Source organism: Pristiophorus japonicus, chromosome 12 (assembly GCF_044704955.1).
Source record: "Pristiophorus japonicus isolate sPriJap1 chromosome 12, sPriJap1.hap1, whole genome shotgun sequence".
NCBI lineage: Eukaryota > Metazoa > Chordata > Chondrichthyes > Pristiophoridae > Pristiophorus > Pristiophorus japonicus.
Window position 1 is genome coordinate 175391062 of NC_091988.1, and position 18901 is coordinate 175409962.

Below are 18901 nucleotides of genomic sequence, written 5' to 3' on the forward strand. Positions count from 1 at the left end.
CCTGACAGAACCCAAACTGAGCATTGGTGAGCAGGTTATTTGTGAGTAAGTGCTGCTTCACAGCACTGTCGACGACATCCTCCATCACTTTGCTGATGATTGCGAGTAGACGGATGGGATGGTAATAGGCTGGATTGGATGTATCCTGCTTTTTTGGACAGGACATACCTGGGCAGTTTTCCACATTGCCGGGTAGGTGCCAGTGTTGTACCTATACTGGAGCAGCTTGGCTAGAGATGCGGCTATGTTCTGGAGCACAAGTCTTCAGCACTATAGCCGGGATGTTCTCAGGGTCCATAGTCTTTGCTGTATCCAGTGCGCTCAGTCATTTCTTGGTATCATGTGGAGTGAATCGAATTAGCTGAAGACTGACTTCTGTGATGGTGGGGAAGAGGCTGAGATGGATCATCCACTCTGCATTTTTGGCTGAAGATGGGTGCAAATGCTTCAGCCTTGTCTTTTTCAAGTGTTGGGCTCTGCCATCATTGAGGGTGGGAATGTTCATGGAGCCTCCTCCTCCCGATAGTTGTTTAATTGTCCACCATCATTCATGACTGGATGTGCAGGACTGCAGACCTTTAGTCTGATCCTTTGGTTGTGGGATCACTTCACTGTGTCTGCAGCATGCTGTTTCCACTGTTAAGCATGTATGAAGTCCTGTGTTGTAGCTTCACCAGGTTGGCACCTCATTTTTACGTATGCCTTGTACTGTTCCTGACATGCTCTTTTACACTCCTCATTGAACCATAGTTGGTCCCCTGGCTTGATGGTAATGGTAGAGTGAGGGATGTGTCAGGCCATGAGGTGACAAATTGTGGTGGAATACAATTCTGCTGCTGCTGATGGGCCACAGAGCCTCAGGATGCATCATTTTGAGCTGCGAGATCTGTTCTGAATCTATCACATTTTGCAAGATGGTAGTGCCACACATGATGTAGGGTGTCCTCAGTATGAAGATGGGACTTTGTCTTCACAAGGACTGTGTGGTGGTCACTCCTATCAATACTGTCATGGACAGATGCATCGACGACAGGTAGATTGGTGAGGATAGGGTCAATTAGGTCTTTCCCTTGTGTTGGTTCTCTCACTAACTGCCGCAAGCCCAGTTTGGCAGCTATGTCCTTGAGGAGTTGCCCTATAAAAGTGTTGGTAACTGAGTGACTTACTAGACCATTTCATATGTCAGTTAAGAGTAAACCACATTTGTGTTGGATGGAGACATGTCTAGGCTAGACCCGGTAACAGACTGCAGATTTTTCTTCCTTAAAGGATATTAATGAACCATTGGGGTTTTCACAACCATCTGACAGATAAATGTTTTTTCCAAGAGTTTTTTGAATCTTTATATAACTGAATTCAAATTTTCAAACCATCATGTTGGGATTTGAACCCACTTCCCTGTGTTATAAATTCAGGCCTTGCGATTACTAGTCCAGTAAGACAACCACTTTGCTGCCGTGCCCGCCATAGCCACAAGACATTTTGCTATCCATATTTAAAAAATCAATTAGCAGGTACCTAAATTGCTCCTAGCTTTGGTACCATTCTGTCCTTTAATGACATCAGGTCCAGACTGTAACATATATTTCCCCCAACCTCGGGATCCTGACTGTGCCATCAATCTAAAACCCACAGTGAAAAAGATGGTCTCTCCTTTAAACTTCATACCTGGTAGAATCCCACATATATTCAGTAACACTTCCCAAGTGAATGTTTATTGAAATCGTGGCTCCACCCTATATATAAATTCATTCGACTAACTGGATTCATATTGAGCAGATGTTGAATTATGGACAGCACCACTGGGGTCCCTGCATTAAAAGACGATTTTCATCACTGCAAAGGCCTAAGCCTTTCTGGGCTATGTTTGAGTAGGAGAGAGGGAGGAATTGGTAGCTTCAACAATAATAAATACTGGAGTTAAGGTTTATCAGAATCCTTGTTAGAATATCCCAACACAAGCAAGGTGTAAAACACTGCCGTCGTGGGTGCATCAGATGTAAGAAAGTGCAAATGTTTGAATGTAGCTTGCACGGGGAGGTGTGGAATGATTGCGCTATTGTGTATAGGCAGTAATGATGTGTCTGGGGCGGGGTGTGCCTGTTGAATTCTTGCCTGGGTCTCTGAGCAAGACAAAAGAGGGGGGGAGCGCCTGGACAGACTCGGTGATGTAGCCACGTTAATGGAGCTGGGCTCCAGTGGGTGGGAGGCAGGCACATCCCGCAGATCCACTGGCTGTGCCGCCAGAGCGGGGAGGAGCAGTGGCGGAGGGGGAGCGAGGAGCTCGCCTCGCTTCTCTCTCTCCTCAGCCCAACCCAAAGCCGCCGGAAGTTTTTTTTTTCGCCCAGGCGGTTTTTCAAAATAAAAAGCCGTCGCTTCTTCAGTCCACAGAAGGAGAGGGGTTCGCTGCTTTTGCATTTTGTGTGTGTGTGTGGGTTTTTTTTTCTTTTCGCTGAACATGGCTGCAAAGTCGGACGGGATGGGAGTGACGGCGTTCGTCTCGTTGCAGAATTTAGGTCAACGCCCGGCGGAGAGCGAGTGCGAGGAGAGGGGATTGTCTGGCGGCAGCGCGGGCCCGGCCGCCGCCTCCTCCCATTGTTGCGAGCCGGGCTCCAGCTGCTGCCACAGCTCGTGTGTCAACTCGGTGCTCCGGCCGCGGCAGGAGTACTCGCTGGCCGACTGCTGTTGGGTGCTGGGCGCGCTGCTCGTCTTCTTCTCGGACGGGGCCACCGACGTGTGGCTGGCGGTGGACTATTACTACAGGGGCGACTACTGGTGGTTCGGGCTGACGCTCATCTTCGTGGTGGTGCCGTCCCTGGTGGTGCAGGTGCTGAGTTTCAGGTGGTTTGTCTACGACTACTCGAGCGGCGGCAGCGGCGCCCGGGCGGCGGCGGCGGCGGCGGCGGTGGCGGCAGGAGGAGCCGGAGCCACCGGCCAGGAGGCAGCCGCCCGTCCGTTCAGCACCAAGGACAGCGGAGGCAGGCAGCGCCGGAGTGCCGGCACCACGACCTGCTGCCGACTGTGCGTGTGGTTCGTCCAGTCTCTCATCCACATCCTGCAGCTCGGACAGGTCTGGAGGTAAAAAAAATGTTTTTTTTAAAGCCGGCAAGATTCCGCTGCGTGCTCCTGGCTTCCACTTCCTAACCCCCGTTTTCACACCCAGCCCCATTCCACTGAGCTGATTTTGATCTGCGTGCGAATCTGTTCAGATAATACCACGGGCGTTTTATGTAAGCAAGGGAACAATTGAATAAAGACATAACCCCCCTCCCCTATTGTAACTTCCCCTTGTTAGAGGTAAAATAGGACCCCCAGTCTGTGTGGTGTGACTTGCTGTCTTTCAGCTTTACTGTTTTGAATCCAAATTGATAACTTGTTCATAAGCTATGTTATTAATGCATATAATAAAGAAATTGTGGATACATTGTACCAGCTTCTGAGCAGGAAGAGTGAGAATCTTAGAAGATCAATTTAATTTTGCAAAAGGTGGTGATAAAAGGAGAACTATTTGTCCTAGTCAATGATGGTCTTGAAATAACTTTTACTGTGTTCATCTAAGTTTTTATCCGCTTGTGAGTTCATACCTGGAAATATCATCAAAATTGATAGTTTATTCTCTGGAAACTTTTTAGCTCAATTCATACAACACTGCAAGCATAGGGTGATTTCCAATGTTTGTCTGGATATTGATAACCGTGCAAGCTATCTTTTTAATCAAAAGTGGCTGGGGTTGCCAAGAGAAAGATAGAATGGTAGACTTAAGAAATAGAGGTAGAAGTTTACAACCACATAATTGCTGGCTCAAAACATTGTTGGGAATTACTGCTGACTTTTAAAATAGCATTACTCGTAATTGTTTATATAAAAAATCCTGACCTCTCCTTAGTCCCAAGAACGGAGAGGATTTGCACCATTGGAGTACATCAGGGACATAGGTGCTCTGGAGAGAACCGTGATAAATTATAAATTTGTTTTTTATTTGGACAATTACTCCTGCATGGATAACCTTTAAATAGGAAACAACTATTGAGCTGCCGACTCATCATAACCAGTTTGGAAAATGTGCTTCAAGTATTAATGTAAGAATTCTATAATTTTTTACATGGCCAATAATCAAGCTAACGTAGATTTCATTAGCCTCATTTTCAGTAATGCCTTCATAATGCACACTTTTCTGGTTTGCAGTTTAACAGCTGAGTTAGCTAAGTGGCAAAACCTAATAGGAACCCAGTTATACCTTTTTCAAATGTACTCTCGTAGTAGGCTCTTAAAATAGTGGAGTATCTCATTAGAACTACGTTTCTGGCAGGTATTTCTTTTGTTCTAGTAGATGGGAACCACAAAACTCCCCCTCCCCCATTAGGACCGCCTATTGATTGCAGCATTCCAAATAATACATCTAGCAGAAAGTGCATTTTTCAATTGCATTTCTTTCAAATGTAAATAATGGAACTTTCTATTTTAAATCATTGTCCACGACCACTGTACTTAATGTTTTTGCTCAAAACAAAAACAAAAGCAACTTCTAATTTTAAAGTACTTTAACCATCTCATAGAATGTTGTTATGTCTGAATATGTAAGGTAATAATAATCATAATACTGAATTAGCTACTTACACAGGTGTTAATGCAACTCTGCTTTACTGAACAAGTTACTGATCATGGTTAAAGGCTTACAGTATGTTTCGTTGGACTATTAACTTGATTTTCTTAGAATGGAGGTAGCTAGAACGCTTCTGTGTAGTTTGATATTTGAGGCTGTGCCAGATTGCTTCAAGAATGTAATTAACATCTCTCATTTGTATACCCACTAACCACCTCAGTGATTTTTATTATTGAGCTTATTTTGTATAGAAAATTGACTTTGCTATAATAAAACAGATTGGTTTTGTTTTATCGTCAGTTTTTTATAGCAGAGCTGATATGTGAATTTAAAAATATAGGTTGTTCAGGAACATGCTGTACTGTACTGGTATCTGAATCCTGAAACTCTACTTTTATTGCGTTTGAATATGCAAGCCACTTAAATGTTATGGTAACATTAGTGTATCTGCATGCCCCTGTTGTATTTAGAATTTAATCAATATTTCAAAACACGGTGTTTTCATTTGACTTCTGCATTGTATGCTCAAACTTGATTAAAGACTAGTGCAGTGGGTTATCAGGCTGTCCTTCCCCATTGAGTTCAAATCCAGTATAGATTGATGCAATTAAAGTTGTTTTTTTTTTAAGCTGGCTATAAGGATAAAAGGAATTTGGGTAATCTCACCCAGATCCTAGTGAGTATGGATCCATCGTGGTAGGCTGACAATCTCATTGAGAGAGACTGTCGAGACGAGTGGTTTGGGGAATGGAGAATTCACACTAATGTAGGAGGGATGCTCTTATGTAGTTGTGATAATGTTAGGTTTGTTGAGGCAGAGAAAAAGGAGCTTTTCTTAGAATCAAGTCATGTTGTATATGAAATGAAAGTGTTTAATCACCAAAAGTTAAAAAGACATTCAATTGTGAGGGATCGTCAAGGTAGAATGTTGACTAAATTTGAAGGCATTTTGGAAATGCCTTTTAAAGACATTGAGGAAACCATAATTTGAGACAATAAGCTCCTTCAGTTTGCCAACAGCAATGGGGGAATTAATTGCCTAGCAAGTAATCCTTTTTGAAAGCTTTAAAGTCCAGAAAACACTGGGATGTTTCTGAAATAATAGATGAATCTGATTGAATAGGAATTTTATGACTGGCTGATTAAAGATTCCAACCTATGATCACGTTTTAAAAAAAAATTATTTTTGACTATAGCTTATTCCCTAGATAGGACAGATGGTTGCCCATTTTGGCTTAATTCAGATACAATTTTGCTGAGTTTAGAGATTCAATGTGGGTGTTAGACTATTACGGCAACAACTTGCGTTCATACTACATAGTTAGCATAGTAGATGTCTCAATGTGCTTGAGGTGAAAATGGAAGCTGAGTAGTCATAGGAAAAGACTCTGGGGAGGTAACCAAAAACATGATCAAAAAGAATGAAATACTTGAAGGTCTTAAATCTCTTTGCCAGTGTTATTTATCTGTCACAATAAATGGTTCACAAAATCCTGTTAAGCTTATTCTTTTTAATAGTTTAGTCACTTCTGCCATTGTCCAGCTCTTTGTCCGATGTTTAAAGATATACATTAGGCTAAAATAATATATTGCTTTTATAGAAGCTTTTAAATTTATTTTATGTATGTTGGAACATTTAGCTAAGGCACATTGTTGTGCTCCAGTCTCGCATACATTATTATCAAGCATATTTGTCTCAGTGTGTGATTTGTGGAGTTGAAGAACCGAGGGAAGAACAAAAGCAAAATACTGCAGATGCTGGGATCTGAAATGAAAACAGAAAATGCTGGAAATCTCAACAGGTCAGGCAGCATCTGTGGAGAGAGAAACCGTTAACGTTTCAGGTCGATGACCCTTCGTCAGAACTGGCAAAAGTTCAAAATGTAACAGATTCTTAAGGAAGTGCTGGGCCCCTGAAAGGGGGAGGGAAGGAAAGAACAAAAGGGAAGGTTGTGATAGGGTGGAAGGCAAAAGAGATTTGAGAGACAAAAGGGATGATGGGTCAAATTGAGATGGTAATAGCACATGTTAGGAAACAAAAGATGAGTCTAGATAGGGTGTGAATGGCAGAATAATTACCAGCTGCCACGGGAAATAGAGAAAAAAATAAAAAGGGGTGGGAGGAAGTTTTTATTTTTAAAAAAAAAAAGGGAGGAAAGGGAACAAAATATGGGCAGAGGTTATGATCTGAAATTGTTGAGCTCGATGTTGGAAGGTTATAAAATGCCTAAACAAAAGGTGATGGGCTATTCTTCGAGCTTGCGTTGAGTTTTGTTGAGCTCTGAGGATGGAGAGGTCCGAGTGGATTAACAAATGTTGGTTTCTGACACCTGTAGTGAGGGAACACCTGCAGAGAACTACTGAGAAAGATCCAAGCTGCAGGAGGAGCTGGCTGGTGAATTTGTAGGTGTTTTAATAGTACTTTGGTGTATTTAGGTTAATTATAGTTTTAATACCGCACTTGTATCATTTCTAATTTCAGAGAATTAGGCATGGGGAGATTGGGGAGATGGTAGTTTAGAAATTGAGTGTCATCTACATGTGTGGGTGTCTTGTACTAGGACTGCTCAGAAATACTTCTGTTAGATGCGTGATATTATTAGTCTGCATTACCATACCTGGGTTGTAATTATTGTGCACTCTCCGCATACAACTGTATTTGTTTTTCTAAAAAAGAAAACATATTAATTTGCAATGTACTTGCAGTCTAAACTAATTGAGTTAAGAATAGGAGAGGAAAATTAACTATTATCCAGGCTTACAATGATTAAATATTTTAAAAAGCAGTTTTATTGTTTTAAAGAAAAGCAACATTGGGATTAATGAAGAATGTATAGGATACTGGGATGCCGAAGGGAATGAAAATTCTAATTCTTCTCTTTGCATTTAAAGGAGATAAAGTTTGAATATTAAAAAAATACTTGCTAATGACTGTTATTCATATATTACAGTGACAGTGTTGCATCAATGTGTCTCAGATTGCTGTAGGATACTGATATTTGTTTCTGTAGTATGTCTTAGTTTTGCAGTACAAAGATAATTGATTTTCATTCCTCTGAGAAGGTAGTGTGTGCTTTTTTTTTGTCCAACACACTCTTAACTCAGCCATTCACAATGTCTACTCCACCACTGGCAGAGCCACTCGCGAACGCCAGTCATTTCCCCACTAGGAAGTTATTTCTATCACCCCCTAGAGGCCAGTTATTGCTGGAAAGCAATAGTTCGTGCATTGCGTTACAGCTGTTAGGCCAGGTAGAAAAGACATTTTAACAATACAGAAAAGCAGAAACTAAAATAACATAATTGAAAAAATGTTCTGCTAAATTGGAGCTGGGTGGGGGGGGTGGGGGTGGAGAGCGGGAATGAAAGTTATTGTCAGCTGTGTTGTTTGTAGCTGTATTTTTACACTGGAAAATTAGATCCATATAGTATGCTTAGATGTTATAGTTTTCCAATTAGTGGCTTAACAAAGGTTAGAAATAAGTGGACACCGAGTGAATGTGTATTCTTTTAAGTTCATGGTAAGAAAAAAATAGTTTTTGCTTTAATGTCATATTAAGCAGACTAAGAACATTTTTATTCTTTCCAAATACTGCACTTGCAACTTTTAGCTGTAGATGAATGACTTGCCTCCCAAATTCTTATTTTGTTGATTAAAATATGCTAATTGTATACCCCATAATTACAGGTCTGGAGTGCAGTAAGAATTGTACTTGTAACTCAACCAAAAAGAACAGCTCTTCCTTATCAGGAATTCAAAATGTGTAGTTCAGGTCTTAGATTCATACCCAGATTTACAATGACAGTTTTTCATTTCCACCATCCTTTTTCCAGACACTGTATGTCTATCTCGATCACTAAAGAAAAAGTAAAATAGTTGACATTCCATTCCAACAAGTGCAGAACTTGCAAGACACTTTCAATAAATGTTGTTCTAGTTGAATGCAATATTGGCATCTGTTTGTTGTGAAGTGATACTTGTTCAATTTGACTAATTCAAAAATACAAAAAAAAATCCTTGCATGTGGCTTCTGGCCCATATTTTGTGGATAGCAGCAAACTTACTCGCCTACAGACTTTCTATGGGCTTCTTTACAGGGGCCAGGGACGTGTGTGAGCAGGAAAAGCAACGGTGTGTCTCCTTAGCCAATCAGATTGAAGAATTCTCACTGGGACACGCAAGAGGGAAGTGCAAGTTAGAATAGTTAATTCAATGCCAAATCATATACAGAAAGTGAAAGAAAGATGGGATTAAGAGGGAGATAGAAGGAAAAAGAAGAAAATGTTTAAAAAAAAAATCTCCAACAATAACTAAAATCTGAAGGAATGAGTCTCTACACTTTTAAAAGTTAATTTTCAGTGCCAGAGAGGTCGTTTGGCAGTAATTAGACTTGTCATGCCGTTAAAAATTCACTTACACGGGAATAGACAAGCCCTAACATTTTCTGGCATGTTAATGGATATCTATCAGAAGTACCCCAACGGTACCAGCGTTGCGAAGCTTCTGGAGGAGCAGGGCATCTCGAACAGTAACTTCCTGATTTCCGCATTTAACTGCGGATGCTGGAAGTTGCTGTCTGATTTACTCCTTAATAATGGTGAGCACTGATAGCCTCACCATTATTTCTACCGCAAAATGCGGCCATTATGATTCTTGGAATGTTTTGGGATTTGATCATTTTCCACTTGATGCATTAATGGAATTCTTTTCCAAATCCAAAGTGAGTTTACAAGAACTTGAAGTTGTTCCCCTAAAGTCTGTAAGCAAGCAATTAGTTAGCCTGGTAATTGGTAAACACCTCACACCCATTTTGTTGGGAGTTCTTGGGTTCAGGAGACTCAGCAGAGATTGTCTGACAGAGGTCTTCCCCCTCAGGATAGAAACAGATAATAAAAGAGAGCAAAATCTCGGTGACAATCTGGAAGTTGTGAGAAAGCTGTGAGGGGAACTGTTTACCAGACTCGTTGCTTAGAATGCAGGTGGACCATTGGAAGTTTTTTTTGTTTGTCATCCAAGATGACCCACCTTTGAGGAAGCTAGCATGTACATTATTTTATATTATTGCAGGGAGATAAGTTGTACTGATCAAATTAAGTGAGTTTGTTCATAACTGTTGCTCTGTTTGTTCACTCACTGTGAAATAAAGCAGCTTAAACAATTTGTATCTGGACTCACCTTACCAAGTGTTTTCCTGGGCTACCCTTGAAATATTGGAGAGTCATATGTGAAAGGACAGCAAAAGACATATCCAGTTCAAATCACAACGGGTTACTATTACTTCATCCCAGGGTTATGCTATCATATAGTTAGATTTTGGACCATTTGGCTACACCCCAAAACGCAAGATCACTTGCAAGAGTGATAAGCACTGCAGTGCCCAAGAATATCTAAGGCAAGGGCAAGACCCAAACTTATAACAGCAAAGTTTCATTGTCATAATAGCCCAGAACTATTTGTGTTGAAATTCTAAACAAAAGCAGTACACAAGACAACACATACAGTAATAATCATTAAAAGGAGTTGGAGGTGGTATTATTGATGGTGCCTAAAGAAACTTACTACAATTTTGTTCTTGCATCCATTGTATGTCTTCGAGTATCCTTGTACTGCATAAAAGATAAATTACAGCAACTTCTTATTGTTTAGTGCGGGATTAATTTTAATAGAATTATATTTAAGTCTTGCATATCCCATTTAAACCGTGAACTATATTGTGTGAAGCTGAGCAGTTCAAACGTCATAATCATTACTAATCATTACTAATGCAAGAAATTTGTTTGGGATTGACTATAATGATCAGCATAGGAATGATACACCTATTAACACAACAAAGAAAAACAGCTGACGAGCTGTGCTGTATTACCTGCTGCAGTGTGAAAGTACAATTGTACCAGATCTGTATAATAGGGAGCATCATCGCTGTTTCTGCAGAGTAATGCCCTTGGTTTGTTCTGAATTTTTAGAGATGGTGCCTTCTTAAATTTCTATCTTTTTTTTAACAGCAATAAGGTACAACTGCTCAGCAGCATTTTTGTTAGTGTTTTTGTCATTCAACAGTCTACATAGTGACCTATCAGAACAGGTTGTTTAAAAAAGGTAAGAGTTTGTGTTGAAATGATGAGGACAACAAATGACATAATGTGAGACAGATAAGCAGCATAATTGGTTTGCAAATGTATCGGGGTGGGGGGGGGAGTGGGGGGAAGGCGTGCCCATCAAACGGTGCAGATTGTATTTTAAACTGAAAACAAAAATTCCTGTGTGTTGTACCTGTTTGCCCAATCTAATTGGTGGTGTGAAGAAAAATATACATGTGAATTTCTGGAATGTGACTTGGAGCTATGCCAAATTTGAAAGGTTCAATAATACCCTGTACTGACATGAAAGGATTAAAAAGAGAAAAATGCTTCAGTGTTATCACTATAAACATGCTTGTGGTATTTTCCCTCCTGTACAAACACTCTGAACATTGTTATTTAAATTAAGCCTGGAGGTGACAAAGGTGTGAATGATGCTTTCAAAATCGGTGAGGTGGGGAAGGAGGCAGGCAGTGGTTTTGGAGTGATGATATGCTGTTCTGCATAACCCTGAGCGAAGCTTCAGTTCCCTTTTTCAGTCCAAGGTTGTGCACTGTTGGGTTCATTTTAAATGAGCATCTAGGGTGGGATTGGAATCGGAGTGTGGGTAATGGAATCGGGCTGTGTAGAATGTTTGGCAAGAACCAAACAGAATGGCTTGTTCAGCTGGAGGAAGTTCTATCTTGATGTCAGACAGCATAGTTGAGGGGTCAGAACTGTATAACCAATGCAATGGGAACAGTAAGCGCTTAGCAAGGGTCAGTGACCCAACCCACAGCTTAAAAAAAACCTGGATGGCATTGTGTTCCTTTGTTCCTTTTTATCTTCCACCCCTGCCCCAATTGCATATTGCCACCGAGCATGTACAACTCTGCCAGCTAGCTTAACATATTGGAGTATGGCATATGTCTATCACATGAAATTAATTTACAATGATTTAACCCTCACTCCCTTAAAAATGTTGTGGCTGCACCACCCATTGTACTTGAACATGTCATATTTACAAAAGTATTTCTTTTGAATCAGAATGAAAGCATTCTGGATGTAACTAATGTGGATTGGCCTGTAATTGACCTCGGGATGTACCAATAACAATAGTTAGGGCTCAAAATTGGTTATGGCCGCTTTTGAGGCGGTCTCACCACCTGAGTGCTGATTTTAGCACTGGGCATTAGGTGCAGCCTCAAAATGCCAAATTCAGTTTTAACCGCCAAAGGTGAGGGCAGCGCTAAAAGTGGCGTTGTACACTCATCCTCAGGTGCCACCGGGGCGGGAGCATAGGAGGCCCACTCAATTTCACGACGGAAGGCTACTGGCATGCGAGCTGGAAAAACATGAAGAAAAAAACCTAAAACTTCTCCGAGCTCCACACGCACTTCCCTACTGGTACAACTGGTAAATAAATATTGAAATTTAAAAAAAAACTTACCTTGATCTTTGGGCGATTCTGCCCAAGATCCGCTATGTCACACCACTTTTTGCAGGCTGTATGAACGCCTGCCGGTAAGGCCACCATAGAAACACACTATCGCGACAGTGGCGCCGATGATGTCACCACGTGGGTGGCAATAGAGGGTGCAGCGTTCCCTCTTAGTGCCTCCACCAAAGACCAACTCAATTTCGATGGTGGCATGGATGCCACTTACTGCCGATGGTAGGCCTTTGCCATCCATCGCCGGCGCTACTGGGCGGTGTTATCAAGGGAATTTCGGCCCCTCAGACTTTGTGGCTTTAAAGGGACAGTTCAGTTTAAATACAGTTCCACCATCGCAGCACAATTCTACATTGTGTGTGTGTTGTACGGCATAAAGATCCTATCCATATAAGACCACAGATCCAACCAACTTGCCATGTATAAAGCTACAGATTTGCTGATGTAAATTCTCTTCTCTTTTGAGAAACTGTATATTTTTTTTAGAAACATCAGTGTCAGAAGTAAAAAAAAACAGCAAAAATGTAGAATTGAGTCTACAGTGCATTTTTATCGCCAACATACACGTGAGGCTACGCTGTCTCACTAGCTACACGTACTACCCTAAAATGTACTAACTCAAGATTTTGAATAAATACATAGATATGAATTATAAGGAATGACAGCATTAATATAACCTAACCTTGCAGTTTCAAAAGAGAGTAAGGTTACCAAAGTAATTGTTTCTTTTTTAATAGAATTGTTGATATGGTTTATCCCTGCAACTTGAAACTAGAATCACAAAAGGAACAGCTGTTTTCAGGAGTGTAATCCCCAGGCAGTTTCGTATATCATTTTCTGTTTTGTATCTTCCATACCATGTGATCCTCAAGGGCCAATGCCTGCAGATACTGCTGAAGAATTGTTCTTCAAATCCCTTGGTATTGACTTCCTGAGTGAACTGAAACGGCTGCCTCTGTTTCATTCATAATTTCTGAGGTAAGTGAGGAGGCTGCAAGTCTAGCATAGCAGTACTTAGAAGGCCATTTGCTTAATGTGTAACATGAGTCCAATGATGTGGTAAAATTTTAGGCGAAACTGGCTGGGAAACTCTGAGCTTGTATTCCCTAGAATTGAACTTCCAACATTCCATCTTGCTAAATAGTATGACGATTTCTCCTGTCTACTAATCCACTTCTCATTGATGCAATGTTTTAGTGTAAATTAGTGTGATATTGTGAAACAGGTTGACGGTCATAAGGTAATGACTTAACTGGCTGACTTTTACTTAATTTCATAAGTATTAATATGACAGGATGTGGTGAAAATTGATTAGCTTTTTAAAACTAAAGCCTGGTTTTGTATTTTGCATGAATGGAATTTAAACAAATTGCACTTTTTGTAAAATGTTGCTCGTTTGTTCAATTAAATTTGTGTTTGTGAAAAATCAATACTCATAATTTAAAGAAACTGTGCTTTTGAAAGTTTGACCATCAGAAGCTAACATTTTTACTGCCTCCAAGACCTTTGTATGTAAAATGTTGATACATAAAGTCAGGCTTGAATTTTACCAGCGCTGTGAGTGCGAGTTTGGAGGCGGGTCAGCTGTCAAAATTGCAGTGATTGACAGCGGAGCAGAAGTCTGCTTTCAGCCCGCCTCCATGTCGGTTTCCCAAATGCCGGGTCTGACTTCGCTTCACAGACCCAACATCAAGCGGCAAGGGGAGCCAATTCAAATCATTAACAGCTTGTTTAGAGGTATTTGAAAGGCATTTTACCAGGTACTTACCATTTGTCCAGCTTTTTTAACGAGGTTCCCGGCACTCGGAGATCACGTTAGGTATGTCACGTTCTCAATGCTGTGAATAGATGACAGCTGAAAAAGTGGTATAAAAGCTACCATTTCACAGCTGTTTAACTTATATTCAGAAGCTGGAGCCTTCAGGATTTGGCATACACTTTTCAGCTTTATGGAGGTTTGAAGTAAACTCTCTATCCATTATCACCTCCTTGGAGCAACCTCTCTCTCTCTCTCCATTGACAGATCGCTTCTATCAGCATCGATGCCCTTGAAAGAAAACTCACCTTGGTGCTCGGAATCTCTCTCTCCATTGACAGATCGCTTCTATCAGCATCGATGCCCTTGAAAGAAAACTCACCTTGGTGCTCAGAATCCCAACACCGACATCATCAGGCACACCAGTATCACCACCAACATTCTCCACAATCACCTAATGCTACACAGGGCATCATTGCTGCCAGGAATGGCCTCACCATAGCCACAGTTAATTCACTTGACCCTGTATACCTGGCTGCCACATGATGCACCAGGTTGGCACCACACCACACCATAAAGCATTCCTACAATGACCAAGCCATTCCTTTCATGCTCATCAAAATTGGGGGGGGGGGGAGGGGAGGGGGATGTTATGTCTCACCATTAACTACAACTCACTAAGACATTGCCAAAGGTGTGCACACATCTGCCAAGAAGATAAAGTGTTGAAAATAAAGATTTCAATGTTTGACAACACATTAACAGAAACTTTACATGAACATTGCATAAGACACACAAGTGCCTACTTTTGTGTGTTGTTGTTGTTTGGTATGATTGGACAAGGATGAGCTTGAGGGGATGCTCGTGAGATGGCGAAGTGATAATATAGATCGAGAGGGATGGGTGGAGGTGCAAGGTAAGTTGGTGAGCAAGAATGTGCAGGAGTAGGGTAGGAAAGGCAATGATGGGGATGTGATGAGTGGCACAGCAGGATGAGGTTGAATGTGGCTCTGCAGTAACGTTTCGTGATCTACTGAGATCATTGAAAGGTTTGCACCACTGCAGCCAGGTCCTCCCGATGACATCCCTGCTTGTACCCTCCTGTGCAATGTGTGACCAGGCTGTATTGGTCTCCTGGGGAGGTCTGTTCTGCCCATTAGAAGTGAAAAGAACCTCGCTGCATGCTGTGACTCGATGGGAGAGCCTGGGTGCAGCCTTGCACCTTTGTGCAGTGTTTGCAGCACCTCAATGCTGCAGAACACTGACCGCACAACTGGCAAAATAAATGTGGCCATGGTCCCTTTAAGGAAACCAGCTGATACGTCATTAGATGATGTCATCAGACCCGCTTCCTTTTTAATTGGTTGGGAACCTCGCGGGCTAAGCAAGCCCCATCATCGTAAAATCATGTCGGAGGCCAGGATCGAGACAGCTGCAGGGTCGGGATTCGCGACGGACGTGACCCGCCCCGGACCCATCGAGGTTGGTAAAATCCAGCCCTAAATGTAGAGAAATTAACTGAAATTCTTGCAGGATGTTGCCACTTCATGCCACACCTCACCAAGTCATTTGCCTTGGCTATAAGTAGCTTTTGACTTCATTGCGCGATGATAATTGAAGCAGATTTTTAAAACTGTGCAGCAATTTGTTCAGAGTTTATTTTTGATTTTCCTGATACACCAAAGGTTGAATGCTACATAATGTACAGAAACTAATTGCTTCTTGTTTAAGAACAAAATATTGAATGTTGCATAAAACCTCGAAGTCCATATGAATCCAAAGCTTTTAAAGTTATCATTTATTTACAAGATTACAACATATTACTAAGCACAATGTGTATTGCAAAATAAGTTAAATAAATATCTTCTTCCCACATTCAAAGAAATATATTGTCGCATTGCATTGCACATCTTTCTATTCATTCCCATCTTTCCCAAAACTTTTTCGTACCTAAAGTTCTATAAATAGTCGTCATGTTTGTTTTTAGAAAAAAATAATCTGGCAGTGAACTGAGTTATCAAAATGCTTCACTTATAGCTGTATCTCAAATTTAGTTTTGCATTGTTGAGGGAGAATGCTGACCAAGGTTCAGTGTTTTGCCACATTTACTAACGTTGGGTTCACAATCTGCATTTGCTGTTCCAAATTAGCAACTTTAAAAAGCAGATTTTCATTCACTTGGTGTAATTTTTTTTAAGGATATTGCAAAGTGCCTAAGGTGAATAGATTGCAGATTAAATCATGTTCCCAGGGATTATGGCCTTTATTTCAATGAAGCACATCATGCTCCACTTCCTTTCCATAATTCACTTTACTTGCTGTGTTAATGACTTTTATCTGAATGATTTGAGAGTGGAGAGTTGATTCTCTGAGAATAGATGGGTACACCATAAAGAAAGAAGCATCTTTTGATAATTCTGACATTCATTAAATGGATGTAATTGAATGTGCAGTGTAGCTTTGTAAAATCAATTAAGAGAAGTATTTTATAAATGATCAAAATGATAAGTTACTGGTGCCATAATCTGTTTGTAGTTGGCATACTTTTCAGATTTTATTTTGCATGACCCAAGTGGTGGGGTTATATGATATTGTTTATTGTTTGAGTTCAAGTGCTAACGAAACAGATGCACAACTTTCTTCAATTAAAGAAAAATATAATTAAATCTTTGACACTAGCTGCTTATGAACCACTTTCGGTTCTGTTTACAGCTTGTACTTCAGAACCACTCAAATGGTGTATATTTCTTTGAAACTGTTTTATTCTGTTGCAGTACTTGATTTAATATTTGTAGCCTGTAGTGCATTCATTAGTGTATAAGCCGCTATGGCTATTAGTGGATTGTCTTGGCACAGCAACAACAACAACTTGCATTTATATGGCACCTTAAACATAGAAAAGCATTCCAAGGCACAATTAAATAGAATATACAGCACAGAAAGAGGCCATTTGGCCCAACTGGTCTATGCTGGAATTTATGCACCACACAATGTAAATGACATTCATAGAATTTGGATTCTGTTGGGCTTTAATTGTCTACTCACCAGCCATTCCTAACATATGCAATTTTTCTGCTACTGATGATGAAATAACAGAGAGGGTTGATGTGTACATGGACTTTCAAAAGCTGTTTGATAAAGTATCACCGAATAGACTTGTAAGCAAAATTAACAGGACACCAGCAGCGTGGATACGAAATTGGCTGAAGGACAGAAAACCGAGTGTAGTGGTGAATGGTTGTTTTCAGACTGGAGGCAAATATGCAGTGTGTTCCCCAAGGGTTGGTATTAGGACCATTGAAATACACATTATGTATAAGTTTGTAGATGACATGAAACTTGGAAATGTAGGATAGTAACAGACATCAAGAGGACATAGACGGTCTGGTGAAATGGTCAGACAGATTAGATTTAACGCAGAGAAGTGCAAAGTGATACATTTTGGTAGGAAGAATGAGGACATAAACATAACTAAATGGTACAATATTAAAATGGGTGCAAGAACAGAGACCTGGGGGTGTATATGCACACATTTTTGAAGGCTATTAAAAAAGCATATGGGATGTTTGACTTTATTAATACAGACATAGACTACAAAAGCAAGAAAGTTATACTAAACCTTTATAAAACACTGTTTAGGCCTCAGCTGGAGTATTGTCTAATTCTGGGCCCGATCTTTTAGGAATTATTTCAGGGCCTTTGAGAGGACACAGAAGAGATGTACTAGAATGGTACCAAGGATGAGAGACTTCAGTTATATAGAGAGAAGTTGGGGTATTCTCCTTGAAGCAGAGATAGTTAAGAGGAGATTTGATAGAAGTGTTCAAAATCATGAATGACTGAGTAAATGAGAAGAGACTGTTTCTCGTGGCAGGAGGGTGGGTAACCAGAGGACAGATTTAAGATGACTGGCAAAAGAGCCAGAGCCAACACTAAGAAATATATTTTTACACAGTGAGTTGTTGTGATCTGAAAGATTCAATAATAATGTTGAAATGGGAATTGGATAAATACTTGAATGGGTGAAAACTTTACAGAGCTATGAGAACAGAGCTGGGAGTGGAACTAATTGGAAAGGTCTTTCAAAGAGCTGGCACATGTGCAATGGGCCAAATAGCCCCCTTCTGTGTTGTATCATTCTATGATTCTAATCTATAACAGTACATGGGCTAGATTTTCACCAGGTTTGCGACCGGTTTTCGCCCGGGCGAGTCACAAAAACTACTTTTTTTGGCGCTGAATGAGTTGCACAACATTTTGTGCCCAGGCGGAAATTTCGGCAGTGGTTTTGCGGCGGTGCTAAAACTTAGTGCCCACCCGATGTTTTCACCATTTGGATGACGTCAACCGGCGTGCAATGCTGCACTAGCGCCTCAGGCGGAAAATTCATTGATTATCGCCCGATTTACTGTCTGCCTGGGAACCCGTCAGCAAAAACCAGTTAGACCCAGGTCAGATCTCTGGCACACCCAGCGCTAACTGCGCCATTTTAAAAATCAAGCAGAAGTTCAGTGCATAAAAGGATTGGGAGAAGAAGGCTGTGTTTTCACAGTGAAGTTTTATGGTAAAGGATATTTAAGGACATTTAAAAAAAGAAAAAATGGGGGCGGTATGATGTCGGCCATTATTCCTGGCTGCTGTATTAATACAGTGTCGAGCTTAAAGAAGGCTTATTGATGAGCATTTGAGCATAATCGAAGAGGTCACAGACATATGGGGAGGAGGTCTTGCCCTCCACAAGTTTACAGGGAACAGTTGGGCACAGTGCATTAGAAGGCTGCGCTTCTGAAAAGAGGTGGTCAGAGATATGCCAGCTCATAAACACAGACTTACAGCCTACCAGTGGCAACAGGACTGCACTGCCCGTCGAGGTGAAGGTAACTGCGGCACTTGTCTTCTATGCCTCCAGCTCCTTTCAGGCATCAACAGGGAACACATGCTCCATCTTGCAGCACACTACACATTGGAGCATTCGCCAGGTGACTAATGCACTGTACGCACGCAGGATGGATGTCATAAACTTCCCAATGAC

At 41.0% G+C, this 18901-nt stretch overlaps 1 protein-coding gene across 2 annotated transcripts in view; it reads left to right on the forward strand.

The window, feature by feature from the left end:
• Nucleotides 1-2458: 2458 nt before the first annotated feature.
• Nucleotides 2459-18901, forward strand: part of xkr7b (XK, Kell blood group complex subunit-related family, member 7b) — a 225262-nt gene continuing 208819 nt past the window's right edge. The window contains exons 1-3 of one of the 2 annotated variants that reach the window (XM_070895078.1): nucleotides 2459-2578; nucleotides 2663-2905; nucleotides 2939-3078. In XM_070895078.1, coding sequence (XP_070751179.1) covers nucleotides 2459-2578; nucleotides 2663-2905; nucleotides 2939-3078 — 503 coding nt within the window. Of the gene's footprint in view, nucleotides 3079-18901 lie in introns of both variants that reach the window. The other variant, XM_070895077.1, reaches the window with a different exon arrangement.